Source organism: Macrotis lagotis, chromosome X (assembly GCF_037893015.1).
Source record: "Macrotis lagotis isolate mMagLag1 chromosome X, bilby.v1.9.chrom.fasta, whole genome shotgun sequence".
NCBI classification, from domain to species: Eukaryota; Metazoa; Chordata; class Mammalia; order Peramelemorphia; family Peramelidae; genus Macrotis; species Macrotis lagotis.
Genome location: NC_133666.1, coordinates 20,687,600 through 20,713,007, shown reverse-complemented (window position 1 = coordinate 20,713,007; position 25,408 = coordinate 20,687,600). Strand labels below are relative to the sequence as shown.

General features: G+C 34.1%; 1 protein-coding gene across 2 annotated transcripts in view; it reads right to left on the bottom strand.

Moving 5' to 3' along the window:
• The window catches only part of STAG2 (STAG2 cohesin complex component), a 137,156-nt gene that overhangs the window by 69,216 nt on the left and 42,532 nt on the right, over positions 1 to 25,408 (bottom strand). For both annotated transcript variants that reach the window (XM_074208614.1, XM_074208613.1), the window contains exons 2-3: positions 20,603 to 20,746; positions 12,784 to 12,862 (exon numbers count right to left, since the gene is read on the bottom strand). In XM_074208614.1, the coding sequence (XP_074064715.1) occupies positions 12,784 to 12,862; positions 20,603 to 20,646 (123 nt within the window). In that variant the 5' untranslated portion in view covers positions 20,647 to 20,746. The remainder of the gene's footprint in view (positions 1 to 12,783; positions 12,863 to 20,602; positions 20,747 to 25,408) is intronic.

Here is a 25,408-nt window from a genome sequence, read left to right as displayed (position 1 = left end):
CCGGTCCTGGCAAAGAGAAATACACTCTCTTCCTACAGGTATCAGCTAAGGTGTTATTTCAGAGAACCCTTCCCTATACAACTCACTCAATATAATATTCTCTTTCTCTTCAATTTTCCTCTTAATTTTTTGTGTATACATTGCATCCCTGAACCACCATCTTCCCATAGTGAAGTGTGAGCTCTATGAAGGTAGAAACTGTTTCTTTTTTGCCTTTGCATCAGCACACAAGTCCTTGCCAATAGCAATAGATCACAAATGTTACAGCTGTAGATGTAAATTAATAAGAACCTTCTTCTGCACCTTACTCGAGTCAGTTGAATGCTACAAAAAGAAATCTTGAGTGAGCAAATCTGAAATGAACCTCATACCACTGCACATTTTGCCTTTACGTCTTGGGCAGCTAGATGACACAACGAATAGAGCACCAACCCTTAAATCAGGAGAACCTGAGTTAAAATCTTGCCCTTAGACACTTGACACTTACTAGCTGGGTAACTTGGGCAAATCACTTAACCCTGACTACTTCACATCCAGACCCATCTGTAGTCATCGGGATTCATTTCTGCCATTGGATCCAGAGAAAGTATGGGTGATGACTTTGCACAGCACCCAATTCACATACATGTCATGGTATCATGTCCCCGATGTCATGATTTTCTTTGTCACAGCAAGCCTTTTCTCCAGCTCCCAACTTTACCCTACTTCCTTCCTAATTCCTTTCTCTCAGATCTACTTTCGGCCTTTGCCAAGGATAAAGGTCATCTATTCTCTGCTATGAGCTCTCTTTCAAAGGTTTTATACACCTCACGCTTTTGGTCCAGGGTCTCTAGATGAAGCAGTTTTCCTTTAAGCCAAAACTAATGCTTCAACTTCTTGCACCTGACTCAACAATGTAATATTCAATTGATATCTCACTGCTAAATTTTCTAAGTCATTTAAGACAGAACATGTCTCCAAATGAACCACTTATTTCTTCAATCAATTTGAAAGATGGCTTGCAAGGATCTCTCTAAATTTGGGGATGGGGTGGAGGATAGGGAAACCGGCTCTGTCCATATTCTTCCCATTAGTCCTTAACTTTTCTGCAGTCATCAATTTGAGATCCACCCTCAAATATATTACCTAACCAATCACCCTCCTTCCATCCCTCCACTCTCTAAATCATCTTTCATATAACTGCCAAGATAACATTCCTAATGACTGTCATTACCCTGAAAATTTCAATTCCCTATAGCATTAATCTAACTGAATTACACAGTCCAAACTACACTCCAAAAAGAACACTTTCAACAATAGTAGCCTTTGAATTAAGATACCCAAAAGATAGCACATTCGAATTCTTTATAAGCTTAAAGCTGCCTTTTTGCAACTTCTCTAACCTATTGTTTGCTCATAGTTCTAACACCCTTCAAACCAAAAAGTTCAAATCTAATGCAAAATACAGTATTAAGTGCAATCTTATTAGATTTTACATAACATTCTAGTATTATCTATTACTTCTTTTTTATCTTGCAAACCAGTTTTTAGCAATCTTTACCAATTGATTGGTACAGATACTGACCAGGGTCTCTAGAGACTTCAAGTTAACACAATTTTAAATTTCATTTACTTAATATGCATTTTTTTGCACTCCACTTTAATCTTGTCTTCCCCTTCCCTCAAAGGAAGGGTTGAGGAACCTTGAAAAAATATCCATAATCAAGCAAAGAAAAAAATTTTTATGTCTGGTTCTACACCAAATCAATCACATTAATTTCAATATAAGTAACATGCTTCATCATCCATCCTCTAGAACAGGGCTGTCCAAACTTCTTACTTGCTTTATCTGTGCAAAAACACTGTGATTTGATATAACCAACTTATCCATTTTCTCTCCCTTGTTTGGCCAAGAACTCAATGATATATGAAAAAAATTTCTTCTTCTCCTCTAATTTATATATGCTTAAAATTGAACCATGATTTGACTGTGAGTCTGGTTGTTCAGTTTTAAATACATCTAACCATAGGATCTTCAAATACAGGCAGTATTTGCCCTCCAGGAGGAGGGCAAGTGGTTTAAAATGTAAGGCATTTGAAGCACCCCATATTTTACTATTTACAATTTCATCTAAACTGGACAATAGTTTTCTAAAGTGGGGAAAATGTTGTTCTTACTTTTATTTTACAAATTAGGAAATGGACATTATGAGAAGTGACTTAGGATCAGAAAGATAAATGAGGGAAAATTCAAACTTGCTTAACTATTTATTCACTATACCTAACTAGTTACCTCTTTATACCTAATCATCAGGATCAAATGTTAATCAAGACTAGAAGTCACCTAACCTTGCCTTTCTGAAAGCTTCAGTTAAGCTCACGGAGAACTTCCTCTGAGACAAGCATACCTTTCAGGAATTAAAAAAAATGGATAGTTCCTCTTTATTCTAGTTTTGATCAGACCAAATATGAAGTATTGAGCTCAGGTTGGACCATTTTTAGGATATGAGGCAGAAGATTTAAGGGAAACATAATAACTGTGGATAATGAAGAAGAGTTGAGACTTAATTTGTCTCCAAAGGCAAATCAGAAACAATTAAATGGAAACTACAAAAAGATAAATGTAGGTTTGGTATGAGAAAAAGTTTAGTAATATCTAGTACAATCTAAAAATAAAATGAACTGCCTCAGGAAGCATTGATTTCTTTATCATTGGTAGTCTTCGAGCAAAAACTAAATTTATCACTATTCAAGTTACAAGTTTAAGTGACTACTGAGGTCAATTCCAAAATTGTAATCCATAGACACTGAGAACACGCTTTCTAAGTTTAGACTCTTCAGGAGTATTTTTCCCCAAGAAACCAAGAAATTTTGCTGGAAAAAAAGACTAAAAAAAATTGCAGAGAGGCAGATTATGGCTAAATAGAAGGAAATGGGGGTGGCTAGGTGGTACAGTGGATAGAGCACTGGCCTTGAAGTCAGGAGTACCTGGGTTCAAATCCAGCCTCAGACACTTAATAATTACCTAGCTGTGTGGCCTTGGGCAAGCCACTTAACCCCATTGCCTTGAAAAATCTAAAAATAAATAAATGTATGAATGAATGAATAGATAAATAAATAGATAAATGAATAAGTAGGTGAATGAATGAAGATAGATAGATAGATAGATAGATAGATAGATAGATAGATAGAAATTATTTCCTTATATCTATCTATCTATCTATCTATCAAACCATAAAATCTGCTCAAAAGCCCAAGCAGATTGCATAGGTAGGTAATGTTACTTCGGGTCTTCAAGTAAAGACAAGAAGACCACTTGATTCAGATATTTTATATATCACTCCTATTTAGGTATAGATTTTTACTAGATTAACTCTGACTCTTGACTGGATAGTTTTTTTAAAAATACTAAAAATATCTTAACATACAAAACATGGAAGATTGGATCATATACAAGAGAAATAATGATGTCAAAAAGACAAAGAGGGTCAGAGGTAAAGAAAAAAAGTCATTTTCGCAAGTAAAATGCTTCTTGTTTAGTCTGTACTTCCCATATATCTTTCTCTCCAAGCCTGAATCTTAATAAGAAAACAATCAAACAATAAAGTAAATTAGAAACAATGAGAGTAATTCACAATTCAATGAAAGAAATAAGAATGAGCTCTAGTTAGTTTAATTTAAGCAAGTATCTATTTACTCCTTTGTAAAGGTGAAAGGAAAGGGCAAAATGCCACCATTGTGGAATACTGCATATGTTTTCTATATATTCATTGGTTTTGTGGAATTTATTTCTTTTATTTCGTTAAAAAATTATTTGTTATAAGGGATGGCATTTCAGGAGTAGACTAAAAATTCTGTCCTCAAGAAGTTCATATGTGGTGGGGGGGCTTAGGGGAAAAGTGAAAGAGGAAGTAGAAAAGGTATATATAGATACTGAATATTTGTCAGAGCTCTAAATAATCATTAATTCATTTAAGTGCCATATTAGTACCAGTAAGACCCCTCACATGCACACATGCTCTTTGCAAGAAAAAAATATATATCATACACAATGGGATTATGTAAACAAAGAAATAAGTATACACTGAAAATACAGACTATAAAGCACCGGCCCTGGAGCCCCGTTTGCCTTGCAAAAAAAAAAAAAAAAAAAAAAACTAAAAAAAGAAAGAAAGAAAATACAGACTATACATATTCAAATGCCATAGAAATCAGATTTAAAGAGGGAAAGTTATTGTGGTTATTCAGTCATTTCAGTCATGTCTAACTCTTTATAACACCATTTGGGGTTTTCTTGGCAAAGATACTGGAGTGGTTTGCCACTTCTTTCTCCAACTCATTTTACAAATGAGGAAACTGAGTCATGAGGGGTTAACTGACTTGAATCATACAACTAGTAAGTATCTGAATCCAGATTTGAACTCAGGATGATGAATCTTCCTGGATTGGAGGCCCTGAACTGAGTCACCTAGCTGCCCTAAGGAAGAAAGGGGGCAGACTTGAAGCCCCATTTAGAACAAATTATTAAAATTGATATCTAGGTCTTTATTAGGGGAAGTCTCTAATCTACTTGAAAGAGTCAAGTTTGAATAGACCACACAACTTGGAAGTTTTACAGTCTTTGTATACATAACACTGCTGATTTGATTTAAGTAAAAATATCTTAAAGCACTTTTCATTTGACAGAATATAACTAAGAGATGTTTACATTTGAGATAATAACCAAAGTTTATTCAAATTAATTCAGAACACTGATTTGTAAAAATCGTTGCATAAAGTATCTTTTCTTTGATAAAAGTCTGCAGCTAAACAACTGAGTAAGAAGGCTGGCATAATAAGAAAGTACTGTGGTGAAAAAAATATCAATAAAATTAAGACGCATTCCAACAGATGAATGGCCAGATAATATGAACATATCATTGAAAAGAAATACCAACTACCAACAATCATCTGAAAAATTGTTCAATATCACTAATCATAAGAGAAGTGCAAATTGAAATACTATGTGTCACATTGTGAGATGATCAACTATAATAGATACAGCTCCTCTCAGCAGTTCAGAGATCAACGACAATCAATTCTGAGATCTGCTATCTGTAATGTCATCCACATTCAGAGAAAAAACTATGAAGTCTGAATGCAGAGCAAAGCACACTATGTTCCCCCTTTTTAAAATTTCTTTTACATTTTTCCTTTCTTTCTCATGTTTTTTTTCTCTTTGTCCTTAATTCTAATTACTCTTTCACAACATGACTAATATAGAAATATGTTTTACTATGGGGAGGGAGGAGGAAAGAAAGAGTGGTATAAAAATGTGGAACTCATAAATCTACAAATGGATGAATGCTGAAATATACCTTTGCATGTAATTGGAAAAAATAACCAAAAAATAGTTCTAATAATTACTAATCCATTTAAGTACCATAATAGGACTAGTAAAGTCCTCCATACAGACATACACATGAACTCTTTGAAAGAAAAATAGGCATACATAATACCACCTGCCAAGAGAAAAACTGTCAAAGTTAAAAAGTTATAAAATGTTTGTTGGTGGAAATATTCCTTCAACCACTATCAAAAACAATTTCTTTCCAATATAACTCACTCACATTCTCTTGTTCTATGTATGTAACCTTCCATAAAATCAATCCAGAACCTGGAAACTATTTTTGTTTACTTGATGATTAACCATGAAAACGCTTGGATCATCTTCTATTCCTCAATCTAGATAAGGGACCTCTTCTTTCCTCTCAAACCCTACTTACAATTAATATTGTATGGTAGCCTAAGAGCCACAAAGGTCACCTAAAGTTGTGATTACATGCCTCATAGTCATATATCATCACCAGATTAAAAAGAAACATTGAAAATATAAGGAATGGATAGTCTTATGTTGAGGACTTAAGCTACAATGTTTTGGACAGGTTTTTGGCAGCAAAAAGCAATGAATTTTGAAGCCCTCAATCTTTATCCCAATTTCACTTCTTCTATAGCAGCTTTTAATACAGCAGTAGAACAGATAAATCCTTTGGCAATTAAGGGGTGTGTATGTGCTAAAAATAAATAGAAAATTCCTGTTTTTGTCATATTGACAAGTTACTCCTCCCACCCCAACCTAAATAGGTTACCAGTCAATTTAAAGGTAAATAAGGTCAACTATTAGCTTGAATTCATTGTTTCAGCCTCCTCCACACGTTTTTTAACCTTCAGAAGTCTGCTTACCACATTTAAAGGGTTTGATACTCCATTACTTTCTTTATTCTATTCACCATTATGAAAAATAAGCCAGAAGACTTGTGAAAGAAAAGGCCTGGGGGCAGCTAGGTGGTGCAATGGATAGAGCACCGGCCTTGGAGTCAGGAGTACCTGGGTTCAAATTCGACCTCAGACACTTCATAATGACCTAGCTGTGTGGCCTTGGGCAAGCCACTTAACTCCATTGCCTTGAAAAATCTTAAAAAAAAAAAAGGCCTGCATTCAAATCCCAGGTATGCCACAATTATAAAGTTACTAAAGCACTCTTGAAGACGTTATCCCATTTGAGGAAAATGGAAACCAAGTGAAATAAATTGTACAGGTATGATCTCCCCTTTGTAGGTTAAAAAAAAAAAAAAAACAAGAGGCTTAGGTGAAGAACCCATGGTGACACAATTAATGAATATCAAAAGCAGGATTAAGGCCCATGACTTCCCTGGCTCCAAAGCCATCACTCTTATGGGATCTCATGTCATATAACCTTAAGACAACAAGATCATTGCACCTTTCTAGGTCAGAGTTTGTTTCTTTTTACGATCTGACTGGACTAATTGAATTCTAACTATATATAGTGCCAAGTGCCTTCTGCCTGGTTGACACCTGTGTATCCCAGTTAATGACAAGAACTGGTAGATGAGTGGAGAAAGAGGGAAGAAAAGATGGGGGGGGGGGGGAGCAATCTATCTCAAGTTGGCAAAACAATAAGGTTGGCAGTAAGACATCATCATACTCCCTAAAAAGGAAGAAGTATTTGAAAGGACTTTACCCAGATCAACAGGTTCCTTTGGAACTTGAAATCTAAACTACAGTAAAACATTAAAACCCTATTCTAGGGGCGGCTAGGTGGCGCAGTGGATACATCACCAGCCCTGCAGTCAGGAGTACCTGGGTTCAAATGCGGTCTCAGACACTTAATAATTACCTAGCTGTGTGGCCTTGGGCAAGCCACTTAACCCCATTTACCTTGTAAAAACCTAAAAAAGCAAACAAACCAAAAAAAAAAAAAAAAAAACCTATTCTAGGGGCAGCTTGGTGGATAGAGCACTAAGCCCTGAAGTCAAGAGGACCTGAGTTCAAATCCAACCTTAATAATTACCTAGATGTGTGACTTTGGACAAGTCACTTAACCCCATTGCCTTGCAAAAAGCAAAAGAAAAAAAACCCTATTCTACTTGACTATGGTAAGATTTATTGAGGAAATCTTATGGAACAAATAACATTATTTGGTTATTATGTATATTCATACCATAAATCATAACATTCCAGTATCTTCCTTAGATTTACAGGAAAAACTATTAATAGGAAATGTCAATTATAACTGTTCCGTTACATTATTTGTAGACTTACCACAAAAATGAAATCAAAAAATAAAGGTGATACTGAATATTAAAATCTACTAGATTAGCTTCCTTCAAGAGCATAATAGAAAAGTTTCATATAAAACAGATTATCCCATGAGCCTCCACTCCCACCAATCTCCAAGTCTTAGTCAATATGCTCCTAATCATAAACCAGCAACTCCCAAAGTGTTTTTTTTAAAAAGTGACTAAACTGCATTTCCTTTGACAAAGAAATTCTTGGGAATATTCATGCATATACAAAATTCTAAAATAGACCAAAATACTCATAGCAACAAAATGAGGCAACAAAAGGGGCCTCCATTAATTGGACAATGTCTGAAAAAATAGCATATGAAAGTAAACTGTCGAACACAAGAGGCAGAATCTAAGGAATACAATGACTACAATATGTGATTGGATATGCTCACTGTAGCAGACATATTTACATAATTGTTTCTTTGCTAAAAAGAAAATGGTTGAGAGAGAAAGGGAAAGTAGAAATTACCATGATATAAAGAGAAAAGACAGTAATAAAATAAATTTTGATAAAGAAAGATGCCTCTGAGAAAATGTTTGGCTTATTAAGACTTATTTAGCTAAAACTGATTGTTTAGAGAACATCTGAAGACAAAACTAGGTGGGAGAGTCAATAAAGCAAACGAGAAATGACTAAGACCAAGATTCATCAGTAAGAAGAGGAAAAAGTAGCAAATCCAGATTAATACCTCTGCATTAGGCAAAGAAATGTAATGGTATTTAAACTCAAGATGCTCCATCAAGTAAATACTCAAGAAATGTGTGCAGGAGGCACCTCAAAGAAGGGGGTGATTGAAAAATAAGGGAAAAAATCATGGCCAATGCTTAGAAAGAGACAGGAGGCAAATAACTACTAACACCTTTCTCATTTCTATAAAATCTTTTTGAGACAAGCATGTGAATGCAGACAGGATGTTAAGAGATGCATTAAGAAGTTAAGAGATCAGTTTTTGGAGACAATTTTCTATAGAGGACATTACCATGATTATACAACTGACTGAAGTACATAGATTACACGTAAGCTTCCCCCAGCTGTCTCGGAGAATGGTTGGAAGACAGGATCTCAAGAGTTAAGCCTGAAATCAATGTGAATAGTAGAAAAACTTACCCACTGGCAGATATCCAGCTCTCCTAACCACAACAGTGAAATCCACAGTAAAGTGAAAGAAAATGATCTAACATTCCAAAATAAAGAAACAGCATATAAAACCTATACAAATGAACAATAAGCAGGAACCAAGAATAGAATAGGAAAAAGGAGACAAGGCTGAAATATACTTGGGAAAACAAGCAATGTTTTTGATGATGTCAAACGGTTTGCCCATTAAAGCTCACTAGTGTATGCATGATCCAGGCCTGTAAAATTTCTGACTATAATGTCAGACCCAGACCTGATGTCATTCCACTACTCCTTTCTCTCCTCTCCCCTACCATCATATCACCCCCACTCTAATCTCCTTTTCTTCCTCTCATAATCAAAATCAAAATAACTATGTATGATCCAATCTTCTTGAATCCATTTTCTCCTTATCTATATTGCTACTTATATAGAACTCAATTATGATTTTGGGTGTTCCCCACCATTTGTATTCTCTGCTCATACTGCTTAATACTGCTAATGTATAAAGTTACAAAATCATACTGGATTCCCAACAAAGTCATCTTACCTATTCTTAACTAGGACCCTCAATTCTGACCAACTATTTCCTAGCTGATTTTCTTTTACTCTTCAGAAGGTTCAGGTTACCTTATTTCTTCAAATTACCCTAAAGCAACCGTTCAATCTCTACAGACGATTCCAAACTAAACTACTTCTCCTGGAGTTATATACAGACTTTTGAAAACTTGGGAGTCAGTCAAATCTCACCTGAGAACCCGATCAAGCAGCTAAAAGTTGTCTCAGTCTAGTCGTTCACATCTGTAAACCAGAATAATAATAGAGCCTAACAAACGCAACTGTTTGAGGCACAGATTTGTTATCTGCTCTTTGCAAAGCACTACATGGGCACTTTTAGGGGACCTGAAAACCCCATAGTCCTCCAATGTTTCTTGCTTTACTACAATATAGGACAAACTATGGCCCTTCCCAGCTAAGGTCAACTATTCTGCATCTGCCCTACTATGTGCCACCTATCACATCTCTTCTAGGAGCTTGCCCCTTTCCTAACTCTTTCCAAAACCAATATTCAATATTCAATTTCTTCCTATTGGCCATTTGCCTGACTTAAATACATGCAAGTCTAGATCTTCTCCCACCATTAATCAAGTACTTTTTAAACTAGGTGCTAGGAACCTAATAATGGAAAAAAGACCATTTCTTCTATCCAAAGGAACCTGTATTCTACCCCTAAAAATCTTTACTGGAGCTTACCATCTTCAAGCGACTTTGTACTTTTATTGTCTCTATTTCCTCTGACTATCCTTCACTTTACAATCTAGAGTTCAATCCCATTTCACTCACCTGAAACAGTTCATTAACGTTCCTAAGGTACATGGTCTTTTCTCAATCCTCATCATACTGATCTCTGTGGAACACAATAGTGTGGAGGATTCACCACCTCCTCAATCTAGATTTCACTTACTGAGTTTGTCAAAGGGACTCCTGGTCAGATTTGAGTTGAATTAGACAGATTCTAAGAGCCTTTTTGAGATTGAACACTCAAAGATTCCTAGGTCTCTTCCTCTAATGACATCAAAATCCTCAGTCTCATTTCTCAAATCACTATTCATATTTCACCATCTAAATGTGAGTGACTGCCAAGGCTCCTCTCTGAGGGATCCCATTAGTTCCTATAGGTTCAATTGTCATCTCCTTCCATATGACTCCTAGGGTCTAACTTTTCACGTATCCAAAAAAAGTCTTCCCCCCACCAAATGCCACGATATCCCATAGTCATATAACAGTACTATAAAAGCACAATGAGATCTATAGCCACTAAAAAAGACAGAAAAAAAAATTAAAATAATGTCAATTACAGAGATTATGACTGTATATGCAGTTAAAAATTCATCCATTGTGCAAAAAGATGAGAGCTGGATCTAGGGTTGAATAAAGAGAATAAACTGAATTGCCTTTGGGAAATTTCAAAATTCCTTTAAAGAGCCCAAACTTCTCCAAGAAACAAAGACTCATCTTTTTAATACATTGAACTAGTGTTGAAGGCTGGTAAGTTATGGAACGCTAGTGTTAGAAGTGAATATCAGAAGGCAAAGAAGCACACAGAGGAAAGAAGAAAGATTCAACACATAATAAACAAGGAAATAAGAAAAACTGGAATAAGTGATGTTAATGAATAAATATACACTGAAAAAGATGGCCTGGTCATATGGAAAGAGTAAGGGCCTAAACTCAATTGATATCATCAAGATGCCAAAATAAACCAATTTAGGTGGAACTCTTGTGTCAGCCTGATTGAAGGATAAACAGGTATGGATGAACATACACATCAAAAAGATCAAAGATCCATGTAACTATACTTATCTGTGTTTGTATTGTACAGCATATTCCACCACCAATCCCTGTACCCCCAAGAACTCCACCAACCAATAGGCAAGGGGAACTCCATGCTTAATTACTTACTGTGATTCTATATGACTTTTTATTCCCAAATTCTCTTAACATTGGTTATCCTTGATGTTATTTCTCTCTCTCCTTCCACTCCCCCCTCTACTTTTTTTGGTTTTAAGATTCAAAGCCATAAAAAAAAAACTTTTCACTTCAAATATAATAGGTATATAAAATCCCTCTTCTAGTTCTGAAACTATGAGTCTATACATGATTAGCAAAATAGTTGGACTTATTATGTAGTTTGAACAAATACAAAGACTAAATATTACTGACAATTTCTTAAATATACCAGATAATAATAATGATATAATGAATAATAGAACATATTAGCAAATAAAAGGAATGTTTAAAGACCACCTAGCCCAAGTCCTCTTTTATAGTGGAGGAAACTGAGGCCCAGAAAGAAGTGAAGTGACTTGCCCAAAGTTACCTAGGTATTACTGAATCCAGGGGGATTTGAATCACTGCTGTGTATGTAGCATGTATGGAAAAGAACAAATAAGGAAAGCATAAATTAAGGAGTAAAAAAAGGAAAACTGGATAACCTTTAAACTCAATCTTACACCCCAAGGAGAACAAAGAAACAAAAATATACAAAATGTTTATAGCAGCTGTTTTGTAGTAGCACCAAACTAGAATCTGAGGTGGTACAAAATTATTTAGAAATCGCTACATAGCAGAAATATAAATGATTGTAATGAAACAATATTATACTGTAAGAAATGAAGAAATGAACACTTTCACAAAAACCCAGGGAGATATATATATATATATATATATATATATATATATATATACTGATGAAGAATAAAGTCAGCAGCCTCAGAAGAACAATCTATAAAATAACAATAATATTATTATAAAGATAAACAAATTTCTAAGACTTTAGAGATCAGGTTAAAGTAAAAACAAATCATGATTTTAGAGGATAAATGAAGTACACCTCTACGGAGAGGTAATAAAACTCAGGGTGCAAGAAGAATGAGACTTTTTTGCACATGATCATTGCAAAAAGTCATTTCAAAGTGAGGAGAGAAAATAATTTTTTTCAATTAAAAAAACTAAATTTGTTTTTAAAAAGGGGCTAGGCTAGGTAGCGCAGTAGATAAAGCACTTGGGCCCTGGAGTCAAGAATACCTGGGTTCAAATCCAGTCTCAGACACTTAATAATTACCTAGCTGTGTGGCCTTGGGCAAGCCACTTAACCCCATTTGCCTTGCAAAAACCTTAAAAAAAATGATAAGGAAGAAGAAAGAACCGTTGATTTTAAGACAACAAAAACTATTATATAAATTAAGCAGCCTAAAATATTTTTTTTCAAAAAGATAACATTCTAAAAATAACAATACACATTTATTGCTTCTCATTTTATACATGCAGAAAAGTCATTTGATGCTCTGAAGGCCAAATACATTGTGTTCATTAATACAACCTAGGAAAAAGATCAATTAGCTAAAATAAAACAAAGCAGTCAACAAAATTATATGGATATCTTTTAAAAGTTGCTGGTTTCCAAATTTTCAATAACTTTAAATTACTTTCAGACACATCAATAAATAATGACTTCAAAATTCAAAAGACAGGTAATATGAATGCCGTACTTACTTTTCCTTTGCCTTGTTTTTGGTTTTTTCCTTCAATATCCTCAAAGTCTGTGTCAGAAGAAAAATGTGTCTCTGACTCCCTGTAAGAACACATTAAGCAAATTTTGAAAACTTAATCAGAAAGCACAGCAAATTTCATTTTTTTTATAAAAACAGGTCATAGAAGTTTAACTGTATAGTTAAATCTAAATGTCATTAAAAGTAAAAAATTCGATAAAACCATCCATGAAATATTTTTCCTAGCAAGTGCTATAAGACTTTACTTTAAGCTACTACAAAAATAGTTTAAATGTAAAAGTGAATAATACTTAAACTTACATTTTAAAGATTTTAAAAATATTCATTTTGACTAAGGAAGCAAAAACAAAACCCTTAAACACAAAATACTAAGACTTAGGACATTTCATTGCATTAGTTTCATTGCCTATTTCTTAAATATTTTTTTAAAATAACTTTTGACTACTATTTCATATTCAAATTTTTATATGTTGGCTTATGTTAAATTATAAAGAGAAATTGACTATTTCAAGGCTTTAGTGTTAGACATGGTCAGGGACCTCTGAAATCATCAAAAAGAGGAAAATGAGGAGAGATGGACAAAATGCCATGCCCATCCCATCCCAAGATGGAATTCGAATCTAGAACATGTGACCACAAATCCAGAACTTTAAATTACTATATATGTATATATAATATATATATATATATATATATATATTTCACAAATGTGTTTTATAAGAAAAAAAGGCAATAAACTTTAACAAGGAAATAGATGTGTATGCAGAAAAAAGTTAAACTAGGTTTTTTATAACTAAATTAAAAACCAAAAATAAGCATAACATCCCAAAATTTACAAGCCAACATAAGAAACTGAAAGGACCAAACAAAAATTTTTTTTCTATTTATATTTTATTTCTCTAATAAATACTTCTCCAGATGTCATACAGTGGCATTGATTTTTTTAGATCTAAAATAATGAACAAGCCATTATTTAATGAAATATTATTATATATCAGCACCTTAGCCTTGATGTCTTTCTTCAGATAATTTTAGGACTAATGAACTCTATGGTAATCTCTGCTCTAGTTCAAAGATGTTGACAATAGGATGGGTGTCATTTTAGAGAATCAGTAGTTTCACTAAAAGCATACACTTAAACTAAGAAGGGCTAGCTCCAGTTCTGTTCTTTGAAAAACACCCCACCCTAACTCCAGGAAACAAAGCCTTCCAAAACTGGGAACTCTTGCAAACCACAGTATTTGAGATGATTCTTCTCTCTCTCTCCAAGACATTTATGGAACATTTGCAAAAATTCCTAGCACTCAGCTCTAGAAAGAGTTCCATAAGCTTCTTAATCTTTTCCAAGTCACTGGGAAATAAGTAGGTTTGAAACATTTACTTGCTACTTAATAAATAAAAAAGAGACTCAGCTAAATTCTTTTTTTTTTTTTGCAAGGCAATGGGGTTAAGTAGCTTGCCCAAGGCCACACAATTAGGTAATTATTAAGTGTCTGAGACCGGATTTGAACTCAGGTACATCCTGACTCCAGGGCTGGTGCTCTATCCGCTGCACCACCTAGTCATCCCCAAACGAACTAAATTCTTAAAACTTCATCAAAATGATTCCTAGGGAAGAAAAGATAAATAAATCAAAATATACTGTTCTAAAAGACATCTGATGTTTAAAGAATTTTCTAAACCCTACAAAATTGAAGTCAACAGGAAGCCATAAAATACAAATTCCTCAACAGAAGATTTTAGTTATTCTTCTTAAGACAACCCTCAATAGAATATGTGGGTTTGGAAAGGGTGCCAGGAACTTTAGGCTCTTTGAACTTAGACAAGTCACTTTAAATCCCTGTGGGTTGAAAAATTCAGGATTACTTAACTACAATACCTTCCAGCTATAAAACTAACAGCTCAAACTCAAATCCTCAAGATTTATTCTCTTAAAACCAAAAAAACTTATTTTGGCAAATAAAAAGGACAAAGATAGATAGACAGACTGAAAGATAATGGAGAGGAAGAGAACCAATGAAAATTGCACAGCCTGAAGCTTTATTTCCTGGATTTAATCAAATGTTGAGAGAAAAAAGAAACTGAGATCCACAGAGGTAAATCAGTTTGCTGATGGGTCATTGACAAAATGGTTTATAAGCAAAACTCCTGCTTCAACTCTTACCTTTCACCAGAGACTAAAGAGGGTAGCAAACTAATAATCCCATTGTGGGAAGTGGGGGATTTCACATTACGTTATGAATTAGATTCAATTCTCACCATATGCTACAAGGAGTGCCACTTGTAAGGGGATATGGGTATAAGGAAAAAAACAGTGGACCTATGTAAGGAAGAATCCTCAGTACATATTCTAACTTCATCATACCTGTGTGATCTCTGGCCTCAGCTTCCATATGACAGAACTGCGTGGGACAGACTTCTTTCCACCTCAAAAATCTAACAATATATTTGAATAGCAGTTATGACACTGTACAACCCTGAGTCTTAGGAATATTTGCCATTCCTAAGTTACCGGGTTATTGTGTTGGAAAGCCTTGGTAAAATCGAAGTGCTACATAAATATGAGGTCCTATTTATGATAGTCTATTGCAGCCTGGAGATGACTCTGGCATCCTAAAGGCTGTGCCACAGCAAAGTCCACACTCTGCCAGATATAAGCTACCCAATTGTGGGACTAGCTATATAGTCTTAGGATCAGTCTAAAGTCAGAAAACTTAGTGATGAATTTTTTGACCACAGAGAGGAGAGGCTACTTAGACCTAAAGGACTTTCAATCAGTTTTGTTGAAAGGAGACAAGAGAGACTACATAAAATCACAGATTCTCTAAATATTATAAGTACTTCAAATGTAGAGAAGTGAATGCTTTTCCTATTTATGAATCAACAGATGTGAGGTCCAGTCAAAAATGAACAAATATTAAGACCATCCATTACTTTAAGGTATCTTAATATTTCAGTCAAATAAATTTTACAAGCTCTCACTGTGTTGCTTAATAGCCTACAATGTATACAAATGAAATAAGTTATCTAGAAGTAGTATTATATTCTCTACTTGTTTCTCCTGAGGGGGCCCACCCTCAGGTAGTGTGATAGGGATACTATTTCTTTTATATTCAAAACAAGAACGAAGCACTTGGGTCAAATCAGTGGTTACCACCAAAAGAGGATTTCATCTGGTGTAGATGGCAGTTAAATGACTTTGACAAGCATTATAGTACAGTACATAAAATACTGAATTTGAATTTAGAAAATCTGGGTTCTGATCCTGGCTCTGTTACTACCTTTGTGATTTTGTACAAGTCACTTAACCTCTGTGGTTCCTCAGTTCCAAAGGTTTGAACTAGAAAAATGTTTAAGGTCTGAAAGTTCTAGATTTTTTTTTTATGTATGCCACAATTTGGTCAGGGTCATAATGCCAGCATGTTATCTGAAGTAGAACCCAGGTCTTCCTGGCCTGGACAAAACCACTTTCCACAATACCACACTGTTCCTCTCATTCCATATAAAGAAGCTCATAAACAAAATCTGTTAAGACCAATAAAAATAAAAATGAATCCAAGTTTCACATTAAGATTATTTTTATACAACTATACCTTGTTTTCCTTCCACTTTTCTGTATAAAGTTCATTTTACTACACTTCTTTTAATCTTGATTAGAGTGGTTTTGTTTGTGCACAAGTTTTTTAATTTAATGTATTCAAAATTATCCAATTCGGGGGCAGCTAGGTGGCTCAATAGTTAAAGCACCGGCCCTGGAGTCAGACACTTAATAATTACCTAGCTGTGCGACCTTGGACAAGTCACTTAACTCCCACTGCCTTGCCCCCCCCCAAAAAAAATTATTCAAATTGTCTTTTATAATATTCTCCATCTCTTCCTTGGTCACAAACTGCTCCTCCATAGATATGACAGGTAAACTATTCGTAGTTCTCCTAATTTGCTTATAATATTGTCTTTTATGTCTAAATCCTACACACATTTTGATCTTATCTTGAGATAGGGTGTGAGATGTTGATCTAATCCTGCTTTCTGTCATACTATCTTCCAATTTTCCCAACAGTTTTTATCAAAGAGAGAATTCTTATACCAGAAGCTAGACTCTTTGGGTTTATCAACCAGCAGATTACCATAATCATTTCCAGCTGTCTCTTTTGCTCCACTGATCCACCACTATTCCTTAGCCAGTACCAGACAGTTTTGATAACTGAGGCTTTATAATATAATTTTAGATCTGGTAAGACTAAGCCACCTTCTTTTGCTTTTTCATTAAATTCTTCGATATTCTTGACTTTTTTGTTTCTCCATATAAATTTAGTTAACAATTTTTTCCAGCTCACTAAAATAAGTTTTTGGCAGTTGGATTGGTAGGGCACTAAATAACTAGTTTAATTTAGGTAGAATTGTCATTTTTATTACGTTGGCTAGATCTATCCACAAGCAGTTGTTATTTGCCCAGTTATTTAGAGCTCATTTTATTTGTGTGAAAAGTGTTTTATAGCTGTTTTCATAGAGTTTCTGAGTCTGCCTTGGCAGGTAGACTCCCAAGTATTTTAAATTGTCTACAGTTACTTTAAATGGGATTTGTGTTTCTAATTCTTGCTGCTGTATCTTGTTGGTAATATATAGAAATGCTGAGGATTTTATATCCTGCCATTTTGCTAAAGTTGCTCATTGTTTCTAGAAGTTTTTTAGATGATTACTTAGGATTCTCCAGGTATACCATCATTTCATCGGCAAGAGAGAGAATTTTGCTTCTTCCTTCTCAATTCTAATTCTTTTTTCTTCTCTTATTGCTGAAGCTAACATTTCTAATATGATACTGAATAGTAGTGGTGATAATGGGCACCCTTGTTTCACCCCTGATCTTATTGGGAATGCCTCTAGCCTCTCCCCATTGAATATAATGCTTGTTGATGGTTTCAGATAGATACTGCTTATCCTTTTAAAGAGTAATCCATTTATTCCTACGCTGGCTACCATTTTTAGTAGGAATGGATGCTGCATTTTGTCAAAGGCTTTTTCAGCATCTATTGAGGTAATCATATGATTTTTGTTAGGTTTGTTAGCAATATAGTCAATTATGCTGACAGTTTTCCTAATGTTGAACCGACCCTGCATTGGGGAAAAAATTTCTGCTTGGTCATAGTATATTATCCTAGTGATAACTTGCTGTTATCACTTTGCTATTATTTTACTTCAGATTTTTGCATCCATATTCATTAGGGAAACTGGTCTATAATTTTCTTTCTCTGTTTTAACTCTTCCTGGTTTAGGTAGCAGCACCATGTTAGTGTCACAGAAAGAATTAGGCAGAGTTCTATCTTCACCTATTTTTCCAAATAGTTTATATAGAATTGGAATCAATTGTCCCTTGAATATTTAATACATCTGTCCCTGGAGAAGTTTTCTTAAGGAATTCACTGATGGCTTGATGAATTTCTTTTTTCTGAGATAGGGTTATTTAGGTATTTAATATCCTCTTCATTTAAATTGGGAAACAATTTTTACAACCAGTGTTTCTGACAAAGGACTCATGTGTAAAATATATAGAGAACGGAGTCAAATCTATAAACTAAAACAAGCCATTCCCCAAGTGACAAATGGTCAAAGAATATGCAAAGGCAATTTATAGATGAGGAAATCAAAGCTATCTATAGCCATATGAAAAAATTGCTCTAAATCTTACTAATTAAAGAAATGAAAATTAAAGCATCTCTGAGGTATCACTTCACACCTCTCAGATGGGCCAATATGACCAGAAAGGATAATGATCAATGTTGGAGGGGATGTGGGAAATTTGGGACACTAATGCATTGCTGGTGGGGCTGTGAACTGATCCAACCTTTCTGGAGAGCAATTTGGAATTATGCCCAAAGGGCAATAAAACTGAGTCTGTATCCTGAAGTGATCATGAAAAAGGGTAAAAAACCCACATTACAAAAATATTTATAGCAGCTCTGTTTATAGTGGCAAAAAATTAGAAATTAGGGGAATGTCCATCAATTGAGCAATGGCTGAATAAACTGTGGTATATGTATGTGATGGAACACTATAGTTCTATTAGAAATCAGGAGAGATGGGATTTCAGAGAAGCCTGGAAAAACTTGCATGAATTGATGCTGAGTGAGGTGAGCAGAACACAAAGAACTTTGTATACCCTAACAACAACATGGAGTGCTGATCAACCTTGATGGACTTGCTCACTCCATCAGTGTAATAATCAGGGACAACTTTAGGGAATCTGTGATGAAGAATACCATCAGTATCCATAGAAAGAACTATGGAGTTTAAACGAAGACCAAAGATTATTATCTTCAATTTATAAAAAAGTCATCTTATATATTATATAATTTTGCTATAGCTAATACTCTTTCTTCCTTAAGGACATGTTTTTTTCTCCAAACATTCAATTTTTATATATGCATGTAAAGACTTTCAGACTACCTTCTGTTGGGAGGAGGAGAGAAGGAAGAGAGGGAAGGGGGTAAAATTTAAAATTCAAAAACCTTCAAAAATGTAGAAACTTACTGTATATAATGTGGAAAACAAAATATTTATATTAAAAAATGTTTTTAATAAAGTAAACTTACAAGGATAGGGTTATTGTGATCTTCTGCTAAATCCTTACACTGTCTTTAGGCAGAGTTATGGATAAATAGTGATTATAATTACCACTTTTATGAGGATATTAGGATCTAAGGATTAGGATCTAGGATCTAAGAAAATAATACATTTTATTGCAACAAAAACACTAATTTACTTACTAAAGATGCTAATTCAAAGCAAAATTAAAATATTCATAATAAAACACTGACAGTACAAGGACCACCCAAACAGTAAATCTCATAGTGTGACATAAGCACATAAAATGCTCTACTTATTCTAGTAACATTAAAAAACACTCAAGATTCAGGTCACAAGAAATTTTTAAATCTAACATGTATTATCAAAACTCCACACTAATTATCAATCTCTACTCTGTTCTATCTAATTCCCCAAATTTACTTATAAAATTAAATGCCAGAAATTACAAGAAAATATTATGGATAACTCTTAGAACTCATACATGAAAAATCTTTTAATTATAGTATGTTTATACACCTATAGCCTAAAAATTAAGTTTATTAAAATGTATGACTGGCATACTCCTAAATTTAAAGACATTAAATTTATGTAAATTGTATTTAAATGCAATAGGTTTTCAGGTTTACCTCAAAGCAGGAGCTGTCTGGATCTAGAATCTACACCAACAAATATTTCTGATGGATGCTTAGTACAACCACTTCAGTCGTTTTAAATATTCTCATAGAAAAAGATGCCAAAGTGGCTATTCTCCCTCGTTTTCATTTATTACAACTTCATTATTGGGTACCATAATTTTTGAAATTTGAGGAGGTAAAAGCAATGCCTTGATATAAAAACTTTTTATTAAAAAGAGCCAAAATTAGTTTTGAAAACTGTGACACTACTTGAAATAATTCACCAACTGAAATAATTGGTTTCTATTTCTTCCTTCACCAAGGATTGCATGTGTTTGTATGTAGATGTGCATGTGTGTGTACATGTATATATACACATACACACACAATAAAACAAGGCAAGAGGAAAAACCTTGTCCTCGACCCACAAACAGTGGTGTCCAACTCCAACAGAAAAGAGGCTGCTAAACTTACACTTGGACCACTTGCCAGCAACTGAGAATCATTGCTTGCTTAAAAGAATATATACTACTTTCTATTTTCACTACCAAGAACATCAATTAACTGTGGGAGAAAAGAATACAACTATTAGAAATTACTTACTGAAGTAGGTTAAAATCAGTTGGTATTTCTGGAGCTGCTATCATTTCTTTATCATCTTCTGGAACACCACCGTATTAGAAATGTGTTCATAAATTTATGTTTGCAAAGTACAAGTGTACTTCCTTCTTCTGTGACAGACAATTCCTAAAAAAAGAAAAACAGGCCATGTTTATTCTGGAAAGTTGAGAAAGGGAAGACAGAAAAATGATCATCAACAAAAGCTATAGACACCAATGTCTGCTATCTGTTTTAGCAAATAAAAGAGTTTTTTACCTCCCCTTTAGTTCTTTACCTAGATGCTCATTTTTGTTATAATTAGGTACAATGCAACAATAAAAGTAAAACAGAAAAATAAAAGCTTCTACTACAAATGTAATTGATTTATAAGTTAATTGTTGCTATTCCTTAGTTTGATTTTTAAAAGCTTACTCTAAATAATCACAATGTGATCTTTTCAAACAGCTTCACAAAATTCAACTACTGTAAGGAACAATATGAAATTATGAAATTTCAGAAATGTAAACAAGTAACTAACACTCTTCTCAGATATCCATTCATCCATTTATTCACTCAAAGAACATTTATTTAATCAGTCAACCATTATATATTTAGGGAGATAGGAAATACAATTTTTTTAAATTTTAACTCTTCCCCTAAAGTAACTTTATAAGCTAAACTGCAGAGAACAGTCTCATAGTGAAGACTTAAGATTACTTTGGAAAGCTATAATGACAGGTCCATATAAGTAAGCAAAATATAACCAGGAAAAGAAAAATAGGCCAGTTTTGTTTCTATGCAACTCATAATGGAAAGTAAGCAACTTTTTTTTTGGGGGGGGGGGGGGAGAATAGGGTTAAGTGACTTGCCCAAAGTCTCACAGTTAGTATCAGTTGTCTGAGGGTAAATTTGGACCCAGGTCCTCTGACTCCAGAGCTGGTGCTCTATCCACTATGCCACCTAGCTGCCCCTGCAAGTATACAGCCTTACTTATAACTGCTGACAACTCTAGAAAAGAGGCTGATGATCCCATTACATAATACTTTATTAATTTACTATTACTTTATTAATTTACTATTACTTTACAGTTAACATTCCAAAACAATAATATAAGGATTGCCTTTTCCAATGACTCATGAGAAATTAAAAGGTTTCTATTTCTTCCTTCATGAAGTATTACATGTGTTTGTGTGTAGATATATACATACAATAAAACAAGGCATGAAGAAAACTTTGTCCTTCTCAACCCGAGAACAATGGTGTCCAACTCCAACAGAAAAGAGGCTACTCAACTTACACTTGGGCCACTTGCCTGCATCTGACACCTATACCCTAGAATTAGAAAATTCTAATACCAAAGTAGAGGAGACAAGGAAAAACAGAAGGCATGAATAATCTACAAATTAGGAAAAGTAACTCCTGTATTATCCAAGAATTGTCATAAAACCATATTGAATTGTCACTCTCCTAAAGTGTTCATGTTGTAAAAATAGCTAATTTAGTGACATGCCCATTACATGACTCAATCCACAACTGTTCTTAGACTACCATTTAAATACTTCCGTTTAAAAATGTGTTTGTGTGTGTGTGTGTGTGTGTATGTGTTAGTATACACACACAAATTCTCAGAGCTACTTCAGTGAGTGCAGGTTCCCTGCCATCTACAACTTTGAGCAGAACAGATAAATAACTGCATTAGTTAAATAAATTGGCCACCTTACATTTCATTGTAATTTAAATACAGATTCAGTTCATAAATATATTCTCACTAGGTAACATGACATAATGAATAGAGCGGTGGTCTTGGCCTTCAATGTGCACCTCTGACATTATATGTATAAACAGGGACAAGTCTCTTAATTTCTCTAACAGTTTAGTTTCCTTATCTGAAAAACACAGGGAAATTACTTGCACTATTTCCAAGAATGCTTGTTATAATGAAAAAAGTTTACAAATCTTTAAGACCTATTTATGTTAACAATCTAAGACACAAAAAGGAATCATATATAAACAAAAAAGTTTTACATGAAAGGGTTTCATACTGCAAGAATGAAATACCAAATCATGAGCATGTCTCATTAGAAAGCTCTGATTTTAAAAAAAGATTATAAAGTAATTAACACACTTGGAAAAAATATTTTCTATTTTTTTATCCCATTAAAATAAAGTTAGTCATAACTGTTTTTACATGAACTTTAAAAAGGAACATTTTTCTTAAACTAGAAAAGTACCTCTTTGCTTTGTGACATTATCTGTTTCTAAACATACTAGAAAGGAACTAATGATAGGAAAAAAGGGAGAGTTAGCCTAGGAGTCAGGATGACCAGAGTTTAAAATCTTGTATCTCAGACATCTGATTATGTGCCTCTAGGCAAATCAAAAGTTGCCCCAAGCAAGACTCTAAACAGTAGATGTAGTGTTGATCAATTTGGGAGGAGGGGGGGATCCCTATATCAATGAACTCACTAGTCAGATCTTCATTTAGAAAAAGGAGCAGCAGTAGCACATTAAATTCCAAGTATATTTATTCTCTGCAAAAACAGCTTACCATCAAGAGAGCTTGGTTTTAGTTCAAAACAAACTTAATTCTTAATTCAAGCAAAAAAAGCAAGTGCTAAATCTTGTAAAAGTTTGTTCTTTTTTTCCCCAAGGTCAAACTTGGTCCACATAAAACCCCAAAATATATTTTTCACCTTGAGCACATTTAGGTACATAGGAAACTGATAATGGTGTGGACTGGATAACGGTTTGCAGATAACAGGCCATATTTTAAGAGTAGCCCTATTTTTCCTAAGTGAAAATGAGATGGAATTTCATGGAAGCATAATAATGGCATCATTTTCATTAGTAAAAAAAGATTACTAACAAAATTTAACCATTATGCTTTCATAATCAGTATATTTAAAATACAAATGTATACTCCAAGATCACAAGGTGGAGCTCTCACCCAAAGATAGAAACCATGAACACAGGTCTAAACTTCTAGTTACGCTTTATCACGTATACTAATTCCATATAGCTAGATGTTCTTCCTACAAGGGAAAAGTGGAGGGGAGGGATTACAATTTAGACTGTAATACTAAAAGATTTTCCTCTGGGAGTAAAAGTATTCAAACTACCTGCCATGATTCCTTTCAAAATTTACAGGATTAAATTCATACTCATGTTGCATAATTTGCTTTCTGGGATTTTCATCACTCTCTACTAAACTCCCAATCCAATATCCAATCTAAGATATGTATTAAATGCCTATTCTGTGACAAGCACTGTGCTAAAAATGGGGGGGGGGGGGCATGCAATTAATAAAAAGGCAGTCTACCCTTATTTATAATCTAAAGTGAACCACAGTAGTATAATCAGAAGGAAAAACAATGGAGTTATGTAGTTATATCTTTTAGTTAAAGGGAGATGAAGAAACAAAAATACATCCTTACTCTTAAAAAGCAAGTTTTACTTTACACAAATTAATATTATTGAAACACCCTTTATTTCTTCTGCATTGCTTTCTTTCGTCACTATTATCTCTGAGAACTATCTGGCTTCTTTTAGAGGCTCAACTGAAAAGTTACTTGAGAGTGTCAAGTATATTTATAGAAACTGTTTTCATATACATGATATAAAAAATGGTCCATGGGTAAATTTATCGCTTTGTGTGAGCATCACAATTACTAATAAACTCTCTTTCTCCATCTATAAAATGAGAATAGCATTATTTGTACACCCGACCTCTGCTACAAGAAAAGTAACATGCAAACTCCAGTGAGTTCTCCTTAATAGAAAACCTCTGCTAAGAAAGGTAGTTATTTTGGAGAGAGGTTGCAAACTTAGATACATAAACAATTTCATAAGATCACAGATTTGGCACCAAGGTACTCTGCATTCATTATTTTGCCCCATCAGTCATTTCAAATGTCAATATAGATTTAAAAGGTTGACAGAATTGTCTATGATGGGTGTCACTTGTCCCAATGAACAATTTTGAGACAATTCTGGCAGTAATATGATTTTTTACAGAGCGTCCAATAGGGCTAAGGGCATTTCCTTTTCAAAGGGTAAAAAGGGAATAGAAGGTGAGCCGATCGTTCTTTTTTAGCAGGTCTCATCTCAGAGAATTACCAGGAAATAACCTGCAGTAATGAAAATAAGACTAAAATAGCCACTTATTCTCCCAAAGGTTACTAGGGCAAGGCTGGATAACATAGAATGGAGGAATGCGTAAGTGTGTCCCAGGAACTGCATTTTCATTTGTAAGCAAAATTTATATAAAATTGTGTTAAATTTTTCTACTTATCTTCTTTATGCTAGATTTCCTTAAAAGTTGTTCTCGAGGTTATGCCACTTTTGACATCTAAACCAATAATGGAGGGACAACCTCCAAAATTGGGTTCCCTGCCTATTCCACCTTAGCTCAGTGGTTTCCAAAACCACAGTGACCTTCAGTTATTTAAACTATATTAACTAGAAAACCACGACGGATCATGTGCCAAAAGATTTAGCAAAAGACAGTAGCAATAACCAACATATTTCAGAGAATTTTAAAATAATTAAAATATTTCTAGACCTAGAAATTCATAAAATTCACATTAGGTTTCAAGAAAAGTCTTTCATAAATCCAAGTAGATATGGATATCAAAAAAATCACTTCAAACTTGGTATTCATGAGTCAAGTGGCAAATCTCAAACAATAGAGAATTCAAACCAGAAAAAAAAAGTTTTAAAGCAGGATTATGTCATTTATGTTTAAAAAAAAGTCATATATGGTATTAATCTCTAAGCTTTCAAATCATTCTTAAAAGGAACAGAAAATAG